The sequence below is a fragment of the Telmatherina bonti genome, assembly GCF_933228915.1.
Source record: "Telmatherina bonti genome assembly, chromosome: 23".
Taxonomy (NCBI): domain Eukaryota; kingdom Metazoa; phylum Chordata; class Actinopteri; order Atheriniformes; family Telmatherinidae; genus Telmatherina; species Telmatherina bonti.
The window spans coordinates 7,211,528-7,233,043 of record NC_136632.1 but is presented as its reverse complement, the minus strand read 5'-3'; the positions used below and the strand labels follow the sequence as shown (position 1 = coordinate 7,233,043).

The following is a 21,516-nucleotide window of genomic DNA, read 5'->3' as shown; positions in this document are numbered from 1 at the left end:
TTGATCTTATGCATGCTGAGATGCTCAGCTGAGATGGTAAATGTTGTGGCCTTCAAATCAACAGTGTGTTAACATGTCAAAGTTAATATGCAAATTACAGACATGCTACATACAGTATGATGTGACCATATCCATACTTTATTACATTTTTATTATTAAAACAAGCTGATGAACACAACAGAAGCAACATGGGATTCAGGATACCTCTCAAGAAGAGGAGCAGGAAAGCTGAGGTTTAAACCAGATTGCTGCATGTGGTCTCAGTTTCTTTACCAAAAAACCCAACAACCTGCCAAATGGATCCATTAGTCTTTTTCCAACTCATTCTAAACATTCCTTTGGAGACAAGTTCACAGAGGTTCACCACATTTCCTTAAATGAGCTGTGGACATTCCCACATCCACAGATAAAGTCACAAGATATTTATCCTGCAGTACTTCAAACTGCCACACGGTGTAGCTGTGGGATCTGGGCTTTCTGTTCATCATCTGGAGTAACGATCCATCCATCCATACATCCATCCACAAACCCATCCTTCCATCTATCTATCTATCCATCCATCCATCCATCCATCATTCCATTCTTTCTTTCTATCATCCATCCATCCATCCATTCTTTATTTCTATTATCCATCCATCCATCTATCATCCATCTATCATCCACTCATCCATCCACAAACCCATCCTTCCATCTATCTATCATCCATCCATTCATTCTTTCTTTCTATCATCCATCCATCTATCATCCATTCATCCATCCACAAACCCATCCTTCCATCTATCTATCATCCATCCATTCATTCTTTCTTTCTATCATCCATCCATCCATCCATCCATCCATCCATCATCCATCTATCATCCATTCATCCATCCACAAACCCATCCTTCCATCTATCTATCCATCCATCCATTCATTCTTTCTTTCTATCATCCATCCATCCATCCATCCATCCATCCATCATCCATCCATCCATCCACAAACCCATCCTTTCATCTATCTATCCATCCATCCATTCATTCTTTCTTGTTCCTTTCATCCATCCACCCATTCATCCTCCCATTCATCCATCTATCCATTTATCCATCCATCCATCCATCCATCCACAAACCCATCCTTCCATCTATCCATCCATCCATTCTTTCTTGTTCCTTCCATCCATCCACCCATTCATCCATCCATCTATCTATCTATCTATCTATCTATCCATCCATCCATCCATTCTTTCTTGTTCCTTCCATCCATCCACCCATTCATCCATCCATCCATCATTCCATCTATCTATCTATCCATCCATCCATCCATCATTCCATTCTTTCTTTCTATCATCCATCCATCCATCCATCCATTCTTTATTTCTATTATCCATCCATCCATCTATCCATCCATCTATCATCCATTCATCCATCCACAAACCCATCCTTCCATCTATCTATCATCCATCCATTCATTCTTTCTTTCTATCATCCATCCATCATCCATCTATCATCCATTCATCCATCCACAAACCCATCCTTCCATCTATCTATCCATCCATCCATTCATTCTTTCTTTCTATCATCCATCCATCCATCCATCCATTCTTTATTTCTATTATCCATCCATCCATCTATCCATCCATCTATCATCCATTCATCCATCCACAAACCCATCCTTCCATCTATCTATCATCCATCCATTCATTCTTTCTTTCTATCATCCATCCATCCATCCATCCATCATCCATCTATCATCCATTCATCCATCCACAAACCCATCCTTCCATCTATCTATCCATCCATCCATTCATTCTTTCTTTCTATCATCCATCCATCCATCCATCCATCCATCCATCCACTCATCCATCCACAAACCCATCCTTCCATCTATCTATCCATCCATCCATTCATTCTTTCTTTCTATCATCCATCCATCCATCCATCCATCTATCATCCATTCATCCATCCACAAACCCATCCTTCCATCTATCTATCATCCATCCATTCATTCTTTCTTTCTATCATCCATCCATCCATCCATCCATCCATCATCCATCTATCATCCATTCATCCATCCACAAACCCATCCTTCCATCTATCTATCCATCCATCTATTCATTCTTTCTTTCTATCATCCATCCATCCATCCATCCATCCACAAACCCATCCTTTCATCTATCTATCCATCCATCCATTCATTCTTTCTTGTTCCTTTCATCCATCCACCCATTCATCCTCCCATTCATCCATCTATCCATTTATCCATCCATCCATCCACAAAGCCATCCTTACATCTATCTATCCATCCTTCCTTTCTTCCATCCATCCACCCATCCATCCATCCATCCATCCATCCATCCATCCATCCATCTACCCATCCATCCATAGGTGCTTATCAGAGGTGAAGTAGTGGATGCAGCAGTTGAATAAAGTTGAAACTTTCCTTTCCCTGGCCACTTCTTCCAACCTTTCTACCGGAATTGAGAGGCATTCCAAGGCCAGCAGAGAAACATAGTCTTCTCAGGGTGTTCAGGATCTTCCCCAGGGTCTCCTTCTGGTGAGACACGGCCAGACTGAACTCTCCAGGCACCTTATCTCGCTCCTCTGGATGTGCAGGGGCAGCTAATCTACTTTGAGTCTGCAACACATGACCAAGCTTCTCACCAATCTCTAAGACACCCTGCCAAAGAATCTCTATTTGGCCAATTGTACTTCATTCCTTTACTCCCTATATACAGTTTGTTACCACAGATAGAATTACAAACATTGATCAACCGGTTCATTGAGAGCTGAGCTGAAAATTTTCACCTCAACAGACCAATCCCAGATAGCAAGAAATGTTTGACCCAAATATGGTCCAAGTAGTCCTTCTGGTTTGGCCCAAATTTGGCCTTGACTTAATTTGAGTGTATCTGCCAAAAGTCAGCCACCTGACCACCATATATGGCCCACAAGGAAATTGCCATGAGGACTAGCTGGTATTAGAACCACCTCTGGCCCACAAAATACTTGTAAAGCAGGCCAGCACCTAGCCTGAAGACCACGTGTGGCCTACATGAGACTTGCCATGATCCAATTGACTGACTAATTACAGGGCAATTGACATCTGGTCCACTTCTGACCTCCAGTACCCCAACCGAGCCACGAGTGCCAAAAGAAGCTGGTATTTACCCAGATATGCCTCCTAACTGAAGTAGAATCTCAGTACTCATCTGCCTCTTGATTGCCCACTCCATTCTTCCTATATTGGAGAACAAGACCTCAGGATACTTGAACTTCTCCTCTCTTTTTACACATCTCAACTTAATTATTATGAAGTCACAGAAACAGAAACATATGTTTAAATTTGTTCCCAAAGTCCAAAATAATCCTATTACAGCTCTATAATACTGAGTTCAAATATATCACATTAATATCCGTCAGAGGTCATCAGATTTTATAAATACATACAGCTCTGAATAGAGCTTCTATTCTTGCTCAGTGCACAAAGCAGAATCTGAGCCCCTGGGAAAAAAGCATATTTTTGGTTGAGTGTGTATATGTCAGCTAATTTGAGTTTTATTCATGAGTAATAGACACATTGAATCACATATTAATGTCCCAGACCACATGTTCAGACTGTAGCCACGGGGCACATAAACAGATCCACATGGAGAAGCTTCATAACAGCAAACAAAGTGCTGCATACGAGACAGAGGGACACATAATGGACTGAGATAATTACAGCCGAAGCGAACAGAGGAATGTGTGTGCAATGTTCATGCACAGATGTGCGAGCTGGGAATGTAGACGTGACCTGGCTCCTGTTCAAACTGGTCTCATTGTTGAAATGGGAAAAGAAAAAAAGATGAGCTATTGATCACTGTGACAGAATTCTTTCACTGAGGTGTGTTTTGCAGTTGGTGAGTGCGAAGAGAAGAAATAGAAGCAGACACAGCGGAATAAGGAAGCAATTGTATTTCTTCACCACTTCTGTGGGAGCCAACATATTACTGTGTGGTCTGAATGCGCAGGTGTGTGTTTACACTTGTTTTTATTACATAATGGGGACTAAAATCTGCATACCGCCTTACAAGGACTTGCTGAGGAAGTGGGTACGGCGATGTTGCCCCTTCAGATCAGCTTAATCCCTCAATATTCACTAAAACTTAGGTGTCCAAAGTCAGTCCTCGCAGACCGCTGTCCTGCAAGTTTTTGATGTATCCCTATTCTAACACACTTGATTCACATTAACCCAACTCATATGGACCCAACAACCTAAGTTTTGCACAATGACTGATTACTTTGAGTAAGGTGTGTCGAAACATGGATGCATGGAAAATATGTAGGAATGTGGCCCTAAAGGACCAAAGCTGGACACTCCGGACCTCAAAAAGTGTGCTAATGAACTTAATGTGAATAACCTATTTTACTGGACTCCTGCTGATGTTTACAGGAATGTTTTTGTATTTCTACTGGAGTACAGTAGCGCTTCACATGTAAACCACATTTTTTGACTGGTCTGAAATGAGTGTTTACTGAATCTGCAGTTCCCATTGTGGCCTGGAATGGTAAACATCATTCCCACTATGGGAATCTCAGGTTCCAGTGGTGTTTAACATCTTAGTGTTTTTAAGGGAGACTGAGTAAAAAACATGTCTGCTTGTCATGTCCCGCTCACCGGCCATCTGTTGTCACTGGGTTAAAGGTTACAGTTACAGATTCAGATACAAAATAACACTGCACTTCACTAATGTTTGTAAATTAAAAAAATATTTTCTTATCCCTCATTATAATTGCTATTTATGACTGGAAATATAATGCATGTGATCATTTACTGTTTCTAAATGTGTTTTTTTAATGTTTAGTGCCGATTTGAGTCAGAATGCAGAATGGATGCTAATCAAAGCTCTTCAAGCAGCTGTGTTTGTTTTTCCATCAGAAAAAAACATCTGGAGTTGGTGCTGCACAGGTGTGGTGGTTCGACAGAAAGAAGGTTGCTGGTTAGAGTCTCAGCTAAGGGGAGGCTCAAACTGTTGTGTTTTGGTGCAGAGTTAGCACATTCCCTGTGTGTGTGTGTGTGTTCTCTCAGGGTACTCGAGGCTTCCTCTCAGTGTCCGGAGACATGCATGGTAGGCTAACTGGTCGCTCTAAATTCTCCCGAGGAGTGAATGTGAGTGGTTGGCTGTATCTCTGTCGGCTGTGTGATGATGGTGACCTGTCCTCTTGCCAGCTAATTGCTGGGATAGACTCGAACCTTCTTACAACCCCGATCTGGATGAAATGGAATAGAAACTGAATGAGGGAACATCTGAAGTCAGACTGGTTGTGTAGGATGGTTATTGCATGGATGTGGGTTCAGCTGCGTGGTCGGGGGAGGGGTAAATGGTCTTTATGTTCCTGATACTATTATATATATATGATTTTATTTAAGACTCAGAGACATCCAACAGTAGATGCTAGGCAGACCACACACATTGGGCTTTAAACGGACCAAGAATTGGTATTGCAGTAATATAATGTGATTCATAAAAGTATGTCTGTGGTGTATGGGCAGGAAATTTGCTGTCTTTGTAAAGAATCCCCACAGCAACAGGACATCAACAGACAGTAGTTTAGCTCCCATCAAAGCTCAGCGTTGTAATATTACAACAAGCCTGTAAAAGCTTACTAAAAATGTGCAGGTCACACAAATCAGACGTGTGTGTGTGTTGGTTTGTGTGTGAGACTTATAATGTTCATATTCCCTAGCCAATGGCACTCAAAAGGCATAAAGATTTTCCACTAATATGCTGGTTTTACAAAATAACCACTGCTATTCAACAAATAGAAATCAGCTTCTTCCCTTCTAAAGTAAACCTAAAAGCAGGTCACACACACACAAGAACCCTAATTATGTGTGATGAGAGAGTCCAGAAGGGCAGAAAAATGCAAAATTACAGAAATAAAATCAGCACTCAATCCCAGCACTTGATGACAGGTCAAAGGAAAGTCAATTTAAAGCAGTTAGATAACATGAAAATAATGTACTTCTTACTTAAAGAAAATAAAAATAAAAATAGATAAATACATGTTAGACCAGTGTTTGAGGGCCGCAGTGCAGCAGGTTTGTGTTGTTTCCCTGCTCCAGGACATCTGACTGACACAACAAACAACAAAAACCTGCTGGATCCCTCAAGACTGCGAGTTTGGGACCCCTGCCTTAGACAAAAGTGTCAGTCTGTCTGATACTGCCCTCTGCTGTCTGAAGAAACTAAGTACAAGCCTTTATTTCAGCCAAACTAAACAAGAACATTTTATCCTCAGCTATGACACTTAACTAAAATACAGATCACCCTGCCGGGGTGTTTTACACCAGATTAAAATTTAAAAAAAAAAAAAGCTTCTAATTCTCCTATCTGGTGTAAACTAGCCTCAGATCTACAGGATCACGATGAAATGCAGGTATGTGTGAGGATGCACGTAGAACACACAGAGGTAGGAAAACTGACTTTTGCTTCTCTTCGTTTTCCAAAGAGGGGTTAGCTTTTCGCCACTTTCATTCACTGCTGCAGCGTTTTCATGACGTGTCCAAAGAGAGGACAACGTGTAGCAAAGCAAGACACTGAGACACTGCTGGACTCTGGACAAGTTCAAAGGAACCACAAATATGTTGACTTGACACCAGAAACAGGGTGTTACAGCCGTTCCCATCTCTTCCCACTGCCAGCAGCAGCATATTTATGTGCTGTTGTGTATTCACAACCGTTCCAGTAAATGTCATTAGATTGCGGCGATACCATCACATTACGCTCTGTTCTGTTCCGCAGACTGCGGTGGAAGATGGATTTTAATAATCACAACTTTCTGCGATAATGAGGCTAATTAATCATCTGTGACTGGACCATGAACAGCAGGATGGAGCTTCCAGCTGTCTTCCAGACATGTAAAATTCATCAATCCCAACCTTTTGGTCCTACAAGTTGTTAATGTCAGTTCCAGAACCTCCATGTGAGAAATTACCTTCGGAAAACCTCTTTCTATCAAGGAAAACTGACTCATTCGGCAGCTGTAAGCGCTAAACCCTCAAGCTAAATTAGCAGGAAATATTCCCATCAATCCCAACTGGAGCTGATAAATTACTCAGAGTATCGCACAAACAGCTAGTGTGGGAATAAAAAGAACCTTAATGATTTTATTTTCTAATGTTTATAAAAAAGAAACACTGCTAGGGAGAGCTTCCATGAAATAAGAGCCTGTTGCCGTAATAAGTTTGCTTCATTTATGTTCATGCTTCCTGCAGCTGCCGGGGGGATACTTTGAGTTTGCACGATGTATTATTCCCTTCTTCACCTTTAATAAAGAATCCAAACTTGTAATGAAGACAAGACTCCGCTGGTATTAGTCACTGTGACCTGGGTGCAGTTTTCAGACCGACCTTTGACTCACCGCTTGTGAGTTAAAATGTTCAATAAATGTTTTTGTCTTCTGACAAAAGATAATTTTATAAGCTTTAATTTCCCTAACCATCCCTGTTAGCACCGCAGCTAGTATGTAAGCTAAGCCCCATTTATCCAGCAGACTTTGTACATTATTCTGGTTATTTATACCTCTTCATATGGCTGAAATACTTCCCCATGTTTAACTTGTTTGTATATATGTATATGTATAAATGTGCTCACAGTCTTATTTCTGACTCCGAACAGACCCAGGCTATTAGTAGTGATGCTGCTTCTTTATGTTTGAAATGACCTGCATTATTTCTGTTTATAATTAGACAATTGCTTTTTATAATTTCGTTCTGATTCTGTCATTTGTTAATGTTAGTATTACTAGTATTTTATATCCTGTTTATTCTGTGTATTACAGAAGCACACACATGCCATATATAACCTACAGCCTGTAAACCATTGCTTGAAATAAAGAAAACTAAAGGATTCAGCTGGACTTTTTCTTGCATGCTCCGTGATCACAACAGGACTGAACCAGATCAGACTAGTAAAGTCCCCATTACAAAGCTACTTCCATATTACTGACATTTTTGTGTTTTTTTTCTTGGAAGATAGCAACCAGCTTAATACTGTTGCCAGCTAGTGGGCAGAATGTGCCAAACGCTGGTTCTGTAGATCAGGGATGTCTATCTCTGGTCCTGGATGGTCGTTGTCCTGCAGGTTTAACATGTCCTCCTACTTTAAAGTAACACAACATCTATCGCTGACCTTAAAACTGTGTTTCTGACTCATTTGCACACTGACATTCATCACAAACATCCCTGCAGCCGCCGTTGCCCTGCGGCGTCCTCAGGCTCAGAAACGGCGCTTTTTCTGACCCAGAGCATCACATGATGGCTGTGTTTAGCTCTGCAGCAACACATTACATGCGAGCTGCTGCATATTAACACTTTGGCTGTTTTTAACAGGAGAAAGCAACAAAACAGACAAACAGACAGAGTAAGAGATGAGAGCTCAAAGACGAGACCGGATGCACAAAAAACACTGAATTTGTCTTAGATCAGAGGCACCAAAGTGCTAAAACCTAAAAGTTCAGCTGTGGGGCTTTAACACACTCCATTCATATAAAACTGTCTTTAACAGGCTTGTGGAGAAACGGAGAAGCCATCCCATTTGAATCAGATGTGTTGGAGCTGGGAAACGTCTAAAACAGGGGTCACCAACTCCAGTCCTCGAGGGCTACCATCCTGCAGGTTTTAGTGTTTTCCTTGTACAACATATTTGATCCAAGTGAAAAGTTCTCCAAGAACTTGTTGTCATCTTCTGCACCTGCCTGTTAATGAGCCATTGGTTTGGGTCAGGTGTGTTGTACCTGGAAAACACTAAAACCTGCAGGATGGTAGCCCTTCAGGACCAGAGTTGGTGACCCCTGGTCTAAAACCTGCAGGATAGAGTCCCTTGACGACCGCAGTTAAACGTTCTTTGACGTTTTCTAGCAAATGTCTCCTGCTTTCCACAGAGATCAGCATCACTTTAACTCCAGTCTAACATGACATGGTTTTATTCCCAGCGTTTATTTTAGGTCCCAGTAAACAGCGTCAAAGATTTCTGCATCCTAAGTTTAGACCTGTTTAGTCCCAGTTGTTTTATTTCCTTTAACCGGACGATATGTCGAGCCACCAATTTTTGTCTTCTTATGGTTTTCAGGTGTCCGTCTTTAACTGGTTTATCAGCATCTACAAAATTTAGAGGTAAATCTACAAGAATAAAAGCCATGAATCACAGCAAACTGTGTGTTGGAATGTACCAAGCGTCTGTCGTAACTGGGAAATGTACCTTGCTGGTTCGAGTCAGGGTGCCGTTGGGTCTGTCTGGGCACTCCTCGTCAGACAGCCGTCCGCTGCCGAAACTGTCCATGGAGTGGGAGGAGATGGTGTGGCAGAGCTCCTCAAAGGAGTAGTCTCTGTCCCGGCACTTTTTGATCTCATGGAGCAGTTTAGACAGCTCACTTGTCACAGCATCATCTTGGGAGAGCGAGGATGTGGAGGAGAAAGAGTAAAAAGAAAATAAAAGGAATACATCAAACATCTCTTCACGTCGTAAATCCAGCTGTCAGCACAACTGGCATGAAGGCAGTAAAACAAGCGACAGCTCAGAAGCATTAGATTAGTTTATTCTGCGTGATTACATGTAGAACTTTAATCTGCTGGATTTACATTAAGTCTCTAAAGGTTGTCAAGATAATTATGACTAAAACATAAAAGATGAGGATGAGCTTTGTTGCAGTGGCATATCTGGACCAGAGGGGGCAGTGTTGTACAGGCTAACAGCATGGCTGATCTCTAGGAAAGAAGCTGCAACATGGAAAAACCTGGTTTGTTTGCAGATCTGATCAGAATGTGTGTGTAATTATTCAGGACATGCAGTAGAAAAAAAGATTATAATCAAGTTTTTTTATTTAGTTTTGTAACTTTCTCAACATATAAACATGTTTTAAGCATTTTGGATTGAAACATCTTATTTAATAATACTAATAAATGTGTATTTGATTCTTTCAATGTCTATTTTTTTCCCCTGATGTGAAACCACCTGCCTGATCCAACCCCATTCAGCATCTTCTGCTTCCTCTCTGACCAAGCCAGGATAAAACATTTATCTCTTATCTATAAAACACTCTGATGTCTGTTATTTCAATATGTTTTTTTAAAAAAGGCAACTTTAAAGGCAACTTTCACTCATATTCACTGCTTTTATATGTCTAATGATGCATCAGTGTTCCTCTGAAATATTGTTTAAATTTTGGATTGTTTGTTGGGAGGGCAGTTTGTCCGTAGGTCACACCAGCACTGTAAATAAGAATCTACTTTTAATGTTTTTAATGGTTAAAATAAAATAAAAAAAGATAATAATAATAATAACTGTCTAAAAGGAAAAGCACATTACCTTCAGTGAAAAGCAGAGAAGAGCAGCCCAATTCATCTGTTTGGTAAAGTAACGTCTGATGAGGAGCTGTGCAAACATACAAGCTAAAGAAAATGAACCTGAGCATCTTTACAGATGTTTTAGTGCAGATGTTAGGCAGGTAAATGATGATGGACAGCTTTAATCAATGCTCAGAGTCAGGAGGATCAGGGATAGACCCCACATCACCTTGGAAACACTAAGAGCATCCAGAAAGAAGTGAAACTTAAGACAGTTTAGGATGGGAAGAGAGAAACTAGCAGGACCTTCATGATTTCATTTCAAGTCATAGGAGACACATCAGCAGAGTTTTTAGAGCTGAAATGAACCTTTTCAGTAGAAAACAGCAAAAGTAAGACATGATTCAAGGTTTTGGCTGCTAGCTCTCGGACGTGTTGTCGCACGGCGACGAGGCAGACGTGTCTGTGATCAGCAGAGTCTCTGCTTTCATATGACATAATGTTTGTGTGGTTAGCTGGAAGCGGAGAAATCAGCAGAAGCTGTAAAGTGGACAGGTCCGTATTTGAGAGGGAAATGCTTGGTAACGTCTTTATGCTGAGTTTCTCCCTGTGATTTTGATACGCTACATATTTGATGTTTTCTAGAAGGTGCAAAGATCTCCTGGACTGCTGCCTCCTTGTACAAGAGACTCTTAAGATGTAGATGTTAGGAAGGTCGGCGTTATTTTAGATTTTGTATTAAAATGTGACCTAAATGTGTATCAAGTGATCGTTTATGATCTGTATGAACACAAACGTGTTTCCTCCATTAAACACAATTAACTGAAGTGGACAATAAACAGGATGTTTATTACTCATTGTTCTGCAACATCCTGAACAACATTTAGTGTCAGCCCACCTCGGGAGATTTAACTTTGTTTAAAGTTAGTATCTGTGAAGCAAAGCGAAGAACAAACCTGAAAAAATGAACGGTTGTGCTTTTTATAAAAGCCTTTTTACTGCTTTCAGTGCCTCAATGAGCAACATGCGGCTTGCAACGGACAACAGCACATATCCTGCCTAGTTCTGATGCTCCACTTTAAGTTTAGCTTTATTTAAAAAACTATTTTGATGAGCAGAAATTTGTACAACTTTATTTTATTGCAATGAGTAAAAGCAAAAAAAAGGGGAAACCTGAAGCTTTTCATGATGTTTACGGTTACATTTGAAGCAGATTAATGGAATAAGTGAATTTGGACTGTGCTTTATAGTTAGATTATTTTCTACAAATCCACCAAGAAAAGAAAAAAAAACTTGAATAAATTAGATAAATGTGCTTGATTGCATTTATGTGTGTGCTTACTCTTGTGTCTGAGGGAGGGAGAGGAAGCTGGCGAGCCGACGGAGGTTCGAGGTGCGGGTACAGGACACTGGCGGACAGGCTCTTCCACAATACTCCGCTTGTCCATCTCGTCCATCATATATTCTACAGAGAGACGCAGAGACAGCAGGACAAGCTGAAGTTTTGCACTTTAAAAAAAAAACAGGAAGAAAAACAAGACAAAAGAAGTGACATAGCTATCTGAAAGTGCACGTGATAGGAGGAAGGCTGGGAGAGAAACACACACACACACACACACACACACACCCACACACACACACACACACACCCACATACACAGAAAAAGACCTTCTTACACAATCAATAAAACCGCACAACCATCAGCATGGTAAACAGCTTGAGCTGCATTCAATTTGCACTCTTTCCTGCACTGCAAAATCACTTCACATCTTTCTGTAATAGTGCATTATGCAGTTCATAAAGGCAGAAGAGGGAATAATGTGTAGGGGGGGGGTGAAGAGCGAGGAAGAGGAGGGAAATCTGGAGGCATAAACAAGTCAGGCTGGACAATAAACAGTTAAAAAACAGCCTTACGCTGTGAAAGGAGGCAGCAGACCGCCTGCGGAGCGTCTATTAATAAATACTGGGATTTCCCTTTGCAAAGATGTGCTAAAATCTTTCTTTCATACAATCATGCTACAATAAAAGAAATTACATTAAAAGTTATTTGCCATGTTTATTCAGCATAAAGCAGTCAATACACTAAATTACCACAACTTCTCTGAGACTCAACCAGTTCCTGGTGGGCCTCAAAGTAACGGACCGCTCATTTCTACAGCAGGAGGGAATTATCTTCTTTAATTCAGTGAAAATCTGGACATAAAGAGGAGCCAGCGGTTACCAGAAAAAGACCCTCAGCTGGTACAATTTAGTAAATGACCCATCTTTTGTGCTTGCATGTGTGTGTCCTTTCCCATCGCCTCTCCAAGAGGAAATAGCATGCAGCTGATCTTTTCACCAAGCCCCAGCTGTGCCCTCTCTCCCAGTGTCTTCCTCCATCTGAAACCCCTCCATGCAGCCTCCTCTCCCACCTCTGGCCGCGGGACATTACATATTGCTGGCTGCTCTTCCTGACAGACCCAGACATGAATTTCTGACATTTCAAAATCCTGCCTGTGATCTATAAACATCTATGAAGCTCTTTAACATTTTTAGTGTCCAGCCGATCTGTCAACTCTTCATAAAACTTCCAAACATTGATTTAAATCTGAGGCAGTGATGTGGCGTTCATGAACGAGCCGGCTGTACGAGCTGATTCTTTGTGGTGAACTGGAAGAATCAACTCCTGTCTATTAGAGCTGAATCTTTAGGAATTGCAGGACTTTTGATTGACATTTTGATGGGCACACGATGCAGTCTGTTCCACCCCAGGGTAGACTGGGATCATGCCAGTATGTAAAGTGATACAGCCCAGGCACACAGAGAGAGCTGGAAGCCAGATTTACATTACAAGGGTGTCAGAAAAAATTGAGAACTGAATGAATTTAAAGTGTCATAATGTTCAGACTTTGGCTTTTATGTGATATATTTGCTTGGTCTGATTCTGTGTTCAGTTTTCCAGTTAAATATTTGATTTATATGTTCAACATAACTATATTTTATCGTGAAAAAATGAACAAAAACAAGCTCTTTTGATGAAATAGTGAATAAAAATAGTTCATTAACAAACAAACCTCTCACAATTGCTTCACTAAAATAAAATAAAAGCTTTGTGTGAAACTAAATGAAGATCCATTTCAGAGCAAAAAGAGACGACTCTTCTAACGGAGCCGAGTCAAAAGAGACGAATCTTTAAAACGAGCTGAACAGTCAGTAACCTCAGTCGCCATGGTTACAAACGTTTGCTGCGCATGCCATCAGCCAAAGACGGACCGAGAGAAACCTTTCGGACTTCTGCAGATCATGAACTTTACATCACGCATGCAGGCGCAGAAGCTGTAATGAAAGGTAATAATGGGAAAAATATGGATCCCCGAACATCAGTTCATGGATAAAACTAATAATTCAATGCAAATAAACAAAAATAATTACATATAAATTAAAAAAATGATACGATCACATTTGGAAACCCTTTAATTCATTTAAAGTATAAACAGATGTCTTGGAATTTATACAGGAAGCAGTCACAGGACAGGACATTAAAATATTAAGATTCAGAAAGGTGGTGGAAAACGTTAAAATATTTGATCACTGCAGAACACAATGTTTTATGTTCTGGGATGGTAAAAATTCTGGATGTCATGTATAATTGCAGACATGATTGATAAATAATGTGTAGGGGCGTTTGTAATTGTAAAAGCAGCATCACAGGCCCTCCACAACCAGGCACCACTATATATCAAAGACCTCATAGTTCCTTATATACCAAGCAGAGTACTTCGTTCGCAGACTGCAGGCTTACTTGTGGTTCCTAGAGTCTCAAAGAGCCGAGCAGGAGGCAGAGCCTTTGGTTATCAGGCCCCTCTCTTATGGAATAAGCTCCCAGTTAGTGTTAGGGAAGCAGACACCCTCCCCACCTTTAAGACTAGGCTGAAGACTTATCTTTTTGATAAATCCTATAGCTAGGGATGGTTAGCATCCCTTAGTTATGCTGCTATAGGTTTAGACTGCTGAGGGACATTTCCTGATACACTGAGCTTCTTTCTCTCTCTCTTTATCTCTCTCTTTTACCCCCCCCCCCCTCAATAACAGTGTTGCATCATTAACATGTATGTCTCCTGTCTCAGCAGGTCTCCCTGGCCGGGAGTAGCAGTTCCTGTTGTCTTTCTGTCCTCTTCCCCCCACACAGCAGAGGCAGATGGCTGCCTGTCCTGAGCCGGGTTTTGCCGGAAGTTTCCTTCCTGTTAAAAGGGAGTTTTTTCCTTCCCACTGTCGCCAGTGTGCTTGCTCAGGATGGGAGATTGAGTTGGACTCAACTCAATCTGTTGGTTTCCTTATATAGGCTGTTATGAATTGGCCTTCATTATGTTTTCCCCTCTGTCTGTAAAGCGTCTTGGGATGGCATTGCCATGATTTGACGCTATATAAATAAAGTTGAATTGAATTGAATTAGAAGTGGGTATACTCCGTATACCCGCGTATACCCTGGACTACACCACTGAGTGTGTGTCAGTATATCTGTTCATCTCAGCTGTCCCAGGTGAATGTCTGTAAAACTACCAGGCAAATAATGAGGCAGGTGTTGGTGGTGATCCTCGGCTCCATCACTGCAGCCCTACACAAAGTTACAACTTTAACTCTTTCAGTTTGTCTGTTACAGAGAAAAATCCCTGAGATCCACCCTGCTGGGGTGTCAGGTCTCTGGGGAGGCCACTTTTCAGCTCCACTCCTCACAGATCCGGTTTTTCTTCTTCTTACTGTTAATCTGCTGCTCTGGTAGAAAGCTGTACACATTCTGGCATTCATGAAACACACATTTCTGTGATAAATGCCATAGAAGTACATACATGGTTGTCTGAGGCTTGTCATGGAATCGACACGGGAGACAAGGTGGTTTCATTTTAATGAAAGAAACAACAGAAAACTTCACAACTACGACACAAATAGAGACAGAGGAACTAAATACTGGCATGTGACAAACTGACCAGAGCAGGAAGTCACTCAAACAGGGTAAATACTAGGGCTGTGACGATACACTTTTGTCCCGATTCGATTTAAATTGCCATTCTTACAATTCTTTATTATTGCTGATTTTTGTAGATAAAAAACAAAATAAATGTATAAAAGTTATTTTTTTGCTCGAAATTTTTCTTGATTTCAATTAGAAAAAAACAACAGATCATCATTCTGCTGCTTTAACGCCCCAGAAGACAAGTAAAAAGATCAATAAAAACAAATAAAATGACAAAATTTTTATACTGGATTATGTTTGGAAAAAAAAAAATTGTGAAGCAAAAAAATCCAGATTTTCGATTTTTCGATTCCATTTTCCCACCCATAGTAAATACTCTACAAAATAAAAAAGAAAAGGCAGACCTTAAAATTACAAGAATAGAAACAAAGACTAACATAAATAAGATTGTGACATATTTCACCTATTTATAGCATCCCAGGTTCAGGTGTTGACTTCCATACTCAAGCCCACTGTGTTATGGATCTGTGGTTGCAGTCAACAATCCTGAGCAGCAAGTGGGTGAAAAACAGTCACATGGCTCGTCTCCACAAGCTGATAAAACACATTTCTTAAGATTTTTATCTTTTAAGCAGCTATTGGCACATTTGTTTCAACACAAACATGTCTTTAATTTGCTCAGATCCCCCAGTTTGACAACAGATGGTGCCAAAATGATCACTTTGAAGGTATGAACTGTCTATAAGACGTATGATTTCATTTAAGAAAAGAAAAAGCATCATTCCAAAGGGATATTTTTATGCATACTGAATGGGTGTTTTAAGATTTCTGCCAAGTGCCATCCCAAATATTCTAAAAGTATTAAATAATTGTTGTGATTGCAGAGATCTGCTCATTTAATCATGGAGATGCAAGTTTTAACCAGAGGCCTAAGAACTAGGCACAGGGCCCTAAAGGGTTAATATCTATTTACTAATGAGGTAATGAGGTCGTTTAGCTACTGATAAGATAAATGACAGCAACCTCGTACTTGTGACTTGTTGTTTGTTGATAAGAACCATTAAACTCCATCACAACAACCAAAATCAAGTCATGCAACTGGAGCTTATTGCGTAATTTGGAGGTAATGGCTGCAGCTAAACTAGCATCTACTGTCCAAACGTGTTTCATGCACAGACGTAACAGGAGAAAAAGACTCATTTCAACCTAAATGTTCCCATAGGTAAAGGAATAATGTCTCCTGTGGGACTTCAGTGGAGGCACAAAACACAAAGAGAAAAGCTCCCAAAAGCATAACGTGCACATTTACAGTCTTTTCATTTGGATCAATTAAATGTCTATAAGTTCATCTGTTTCTAAAACTGACATTTCAGAAGTCTTTTTCTTCATGTGAATACTCCTTTGATTCCTCATCATGACTTCCTCGGTACCACTACATCATTATCTTGTATTCGTAGAACTATGAACACACAAGCTGGCATCATCTGCGTCTTTCTCACGATTTCAAGTTACAGAAACTCATTTATCCAGTTACACAGTTAGTTCCTGTTCCTGTTATGAAACTCTGGATGTCTTAATGCTTTGACACCTCCACTGCAGCACAGTAGATCCATCTTGATATAAGTTTATTTGGCCCACGTTGTTCAATCTAGACTAGATTTTCTCAAAAAGTGTTTTTTTTAAGCAACTAAGATGAAAAATGGTGATGTTAAAGGTTAAAAGGTGATATATAATACACAACTTTCTGCTGTTTTTCTGTCTCGCACTTGTGTTGTGGTCAACATTTAACGGGGCGCTGGAATCCCCAATTACATCTAAATTGCTGTGCACTTTGCATCACTGCTTCTCCCGGGTTTGATGTCAGCTGGAAGCCTGTTATTTCCTAAGTGCGGCCCGTTTGTCACATTCCTGGGACTGCTCCCCTCGCTAGTTAAAACAGATCTGCAGACAATTTCGAATCTCACATATTCTCCTCAACCCTTTAAACCCTGCAAGGCTTTATCGCAATCTCTTCAAATTTTCTGAAACCACAAGCCCAACAGACACCCACAGATTACACAATGAGAGATGGAGAAGCGGTAAAACCACAGATTATAGCGCTCACATCAACACTGTCTTTGACAGGATATAATTTTGGGGTCCTCAGGGACTGAGGAGAAAACTCACACTAACAATCACTGGTCGAACACAAACACACCACAGTAAGGATGAGGCTAAAATAAAAAAAGAGCATTTTGGAAGAGGATGGATGGTGCAAAAGGAAAACTGTGAAAATGTTATTTATGTGTCTGAAATAGACTGACGGGATGAATCTACAGCTTTGTGTCCAAACCACTGAAAGCTCAGGTCCACAGAAAAAATGTGATGGACAACACCTGCTTCAAACACGTTAAAAGACTTTAGATCGTCTGAACAGAACGATGGACTTGCCTATAAGCAGGTTTTCATTAGATTTCTGATGTAATTTTAATGGTTGGTCTAAATTTAGGCCTTTGTTGCCCCCAAATTAAGTCTAATTCTGTATTGCAGCCTGTCTCTTCTCTGAGCTCTCGCAGCCAGTAATAGTCAGGATAAAGTTTGACTTGTTTTATGTCTTGCTCTGTAATTTTCCCTTTCTTATCCTCTCTTTCTCCGGTAATGTTCTGCAGTTTTTCTTTGCTAAATCCGCCATGGTGCAAATTTACAACGCCCAGTGTGTTCATATCCAAGGATGCTGCAGGGCAGCAACTCAGAAATGTGCATTATCCACCATCAGTGTGTGATCAAAACAAGTTAGAAGCTCAAAGTTTTGAGGTTGGAAACTCTATTTTTTCTTTAGAGAAGCAAAAGTCAACCTCCTAACAGCATCTGATGAGCCAAGTCAAACAGCTAGCTGTATATCTGAAAACTAACTAGCTTATTGTTACACTTTCAACACAGAAACGATGTCAGAAAGTCAGAGGACTACTGAAATAAATTAAAACTGTAGCCAAAAAAGATGAAACAAGGCGCCACATCCAGGAGAATCAGGTCTGTGCTTGGTGGATTCCTGCACCAAGTTTACCATCTTGTACTGGGATCATTAGAACTGTGTGTGTACATAGTGGACTGATCCTAGTCATAGCAAGCAGCATGCTGAGGATGAATTAATGAAGAGAAAACTCTGAGTCATGGATGTGAGCAGACCACTGGAGTGAGAAGATGACACCCGCCTCACTAGATGCATCTGGGAAATGAACAAACTGCAGTCTAAGTTTCTCAAACACACACTGACCGACACACTCCCATGCTAGTGTGCTCACCATGATGACAACTTAGCAACGTCACTGGCAGGAGAAGGTGTGTGATATCTGTGTGTGTGTGGTTAAAACAAACGCAAACTTTTCTGCCTAATTAGTGTTTTATTTAAAGGGGTGCTATGATGGTATTTGGAGTTTTCTGAGCTTTCTACAGTGTTACAGTATTGAATCCTCATCAGACATGTGAACGACACTGTTTTTTATCACCTAAACACATGTTTGAGTTCCAGCACGCTCTCCGTTCGGTGTCCATGGTGACGAAAAATGTTTCCTTTAAACTATTGGAATATATTTCTATATCGAAACATCTGAAGAATGACCTCATAAGAGCGTAAAAACTTTTTAGCGATATTTGAGATATATTACCCTATTGCAATATTTAGTTTTTGTGCAGTGTGATGTAAACACAGCTTATGACACCAATAACTGAGGCAGTTTCTATAGAAATTGGAAAAAGGCGTCCAACCTGGCAGTAACAAGAAGGACCTGATAACGTGTCCAAATATAATGTTTAATTAAAAATGACAATCAAACATGAATATTTGGATAATTTTGATCTGTATGTTTTATGTACAAACACAAATACCAGACATTGGCTGGTTTGAGCTTTTCAGATGTGACTTTTTAACGACTGAATATATTTAAAGGGGTGCTATGATGGTATTTGGAGTTTTCTGAGCTTTCTACAGTGTTACAGTGTTGAATCCTCATCAGACATGTGAACGGCACTGTTTTTTATCACCTAAACGCATGTTTGAGTTTGAGTTCCAGCACGCTCTCCGTTCGGTTTCCATGGCGGCGAAAAACGCGTCGTTTTAGAGAGTTTTTTCTACTTGGAAACCCTTGTGACGTCCCGGGGGATAAGGTTCGGTGATTGGTTACCTTCTACTGGTTAACAAGGGCATGTACAAATACATCAGGCGGGTGGAAAACGTGGGATAAAGTTATTTCCAACGATGGCTGGTGAGTTTACCAAAGAGAGACATCCTGCTGCATTCGTTGCTGTGGGTTGCTGTTTTCCACTTCGTTTTCAGGCTCTGATTCAGGTTCCAACATGTAGGCCTGTATGCTATGTGTTGACATTGTATTCTGTTTTTTTTATTGAGTTCATATTAGCCTAATCCTTCTGTTTATGAGATGTTACAATGACGGTGAAAGCAGGTGCGGTGCGCGCTCCCGATGTAGTGCAGTGGCGGGAGGCGGGGCTTAATGCGGAAGAGTCTCAATCCACTCGTTTTGCCCACAGGCTGATCTGACAGCCTACGGAGAGGGTCGGTCTGAAGTAAATAAAGCCATTTGTGACAATAACTCCATCAATCCCAGCCCTTCTGGTCTCAGAAATAAAAATAAAGTAGCCTGAAATGCACAAAATAGTTCCACTTTAAGATAATCATTGATCTGTAAATCAGAAATTTGTCATTTCCTAAAACTTTATGGGAAAAAATACTTTTGAAGCCGGACATACAAAGGAGGGGCTGCAGGTGAGTTCCTGTTCGGAGGGCAAAGGCAACGAAGAGTTATGCATCACGGACACTGATTTGTCTTTACAAGATGTCGGGATAGTTGTGAGACCCTTTGTTGGGTTCAGAGCAGAAGCTTGTCAGCTCAGAAAGTAAGAAGTCAGCTGAATTTAAAACTAGCAGTACCTTTAAAAAACACGCACACTGGAGGTGTAGAAAGTAGAAGTAGAATAAGTAGAATCAGTAAAAATAAAGTAGAAGTCCTGCCATGTTTTTGGAGCTACCGATGCATTTAGAACTGGTGTGTTCACTAACAGGCTCATTTACCTGCAGTTCATTCCATTCACCTGGTCTAGTGACTGTTTGGAAAGAGCTGTCGGACATGACTTCTACGTTCTACACCTCTGACACACACTCACTCATTCATCTTCCTCAGTTGCAGTAAAAGCTCCAGATTATTAGCTGCTAGAGTTGCACATCATCACCGATGTTCAGGTGGAATTATCAGCATGCTGGATGGAAAACATCCACAATATGTCTGAGCTGATTATACATACAACCACACTGGAACATCTCTGCAACAGCTAGCATTTCCTGTACGGGTGTGAAAACAGATTCGGGATATTTTTTCCTCAGTTTTAAACAAAATAAAACATATTTCTAACATTCAACACTTTAAACAAGCAGATACTACATCTGTCATGCATTCCCGTGGTCCATCCAGGCCCGTTTAATCTTATTTAACATCAAGCTCAGCCCAGGACACAAGAATACTGTATTGTGAGAATATAACAGCCAACATTAACAGTGTAGCAGCTCTACACACACTGCAACTCCCATTGTTTCTCTGTGGAAGATAAACTTCCTGGAAAACAAGATTTCAGAGTCGGATCACATCCACTTCTATTGTTACTGTCCACTCAGATATACTGCACTGTAGCTCAATATGTCGGCACCACTCACAGTCAGCCATAGATGTCACCTCCAGCCAACAAAGACCTTCAGCACGGATCTTTAAACAGATCCTGTCACATCAGGAGTGTTGACAGCTTCAGAGCTGCTACACTGAAAACTTTTAGCACCAAATATCTGCTGATTCTCAGTCTTTTCTCCATAAAAAATGAACATAAAGGAGTGTTGTTTATGTAATCTTTCTTATGCTAACTGTATATTCCATCTCCTGCAGCAGCAAAGACCTGAATGTATGTCCCTCTTACCTTGAATCAGAGCAGTAATCTGCTGGGACTTCGGCGCAGGATGTTCTCTCAGAATCTCCAGCGCTGTCCTCCCCTGGCTGTCTCGAAGGCTGGTGTCAATTCCTGCAACATTAACACAACACACAGGATTACCTTTCCTATGTTTGCAGCAGGGCGAAAGTGTGAAGACGGCGCCAGCTGCAAGATTTCATCGAACACACACCTATGTACACACATTTGAAACTTTTTGAAAACGTATTTTTTGTTAAAAATCTGGATTTTTTTTTTTCTGAATCAAAACAAGGTTTTTCTCATGCGACTCCAT

The 21,516-nt window shown here is 40.6% G+C and overlaps 1 protein-coding gene across 4 annotated transcripts in view; it reads right to left on the bottom strand.

Moving 5' to 3' along the window:
- anks1b (ankyrin repeat and sterile alpha motif domain containing 1B) overlaps positions 1-21,516 on the bottom strand; it is a gene marked incomplete at its 5' end in the record, with an annotated part of 320,790 nt that overhangs the window by 162,572 nt on the left and 136,702 nt on the right. For all 4 annotated transcript variants that reach the window (XM_079263373.1, XM_079263375.1, XM_079263374.1 and 1 more), the window contains 3 exons: positions 9,221-9,408; positions 11,648-11,770; positions 21,213-21,314. In XM_079263373.1, coding sequence (XP_079119499.1) covers positions 9,221-9,408; positions 11,648-11,770; positions 21,213-21,314 — 413 coding nt within the window. The remainder of the gene's footprint in view (positions 1-9,220; positions 9,409-11,647; positions 11,771-21,212; positions 21,315-21,516) is intronic.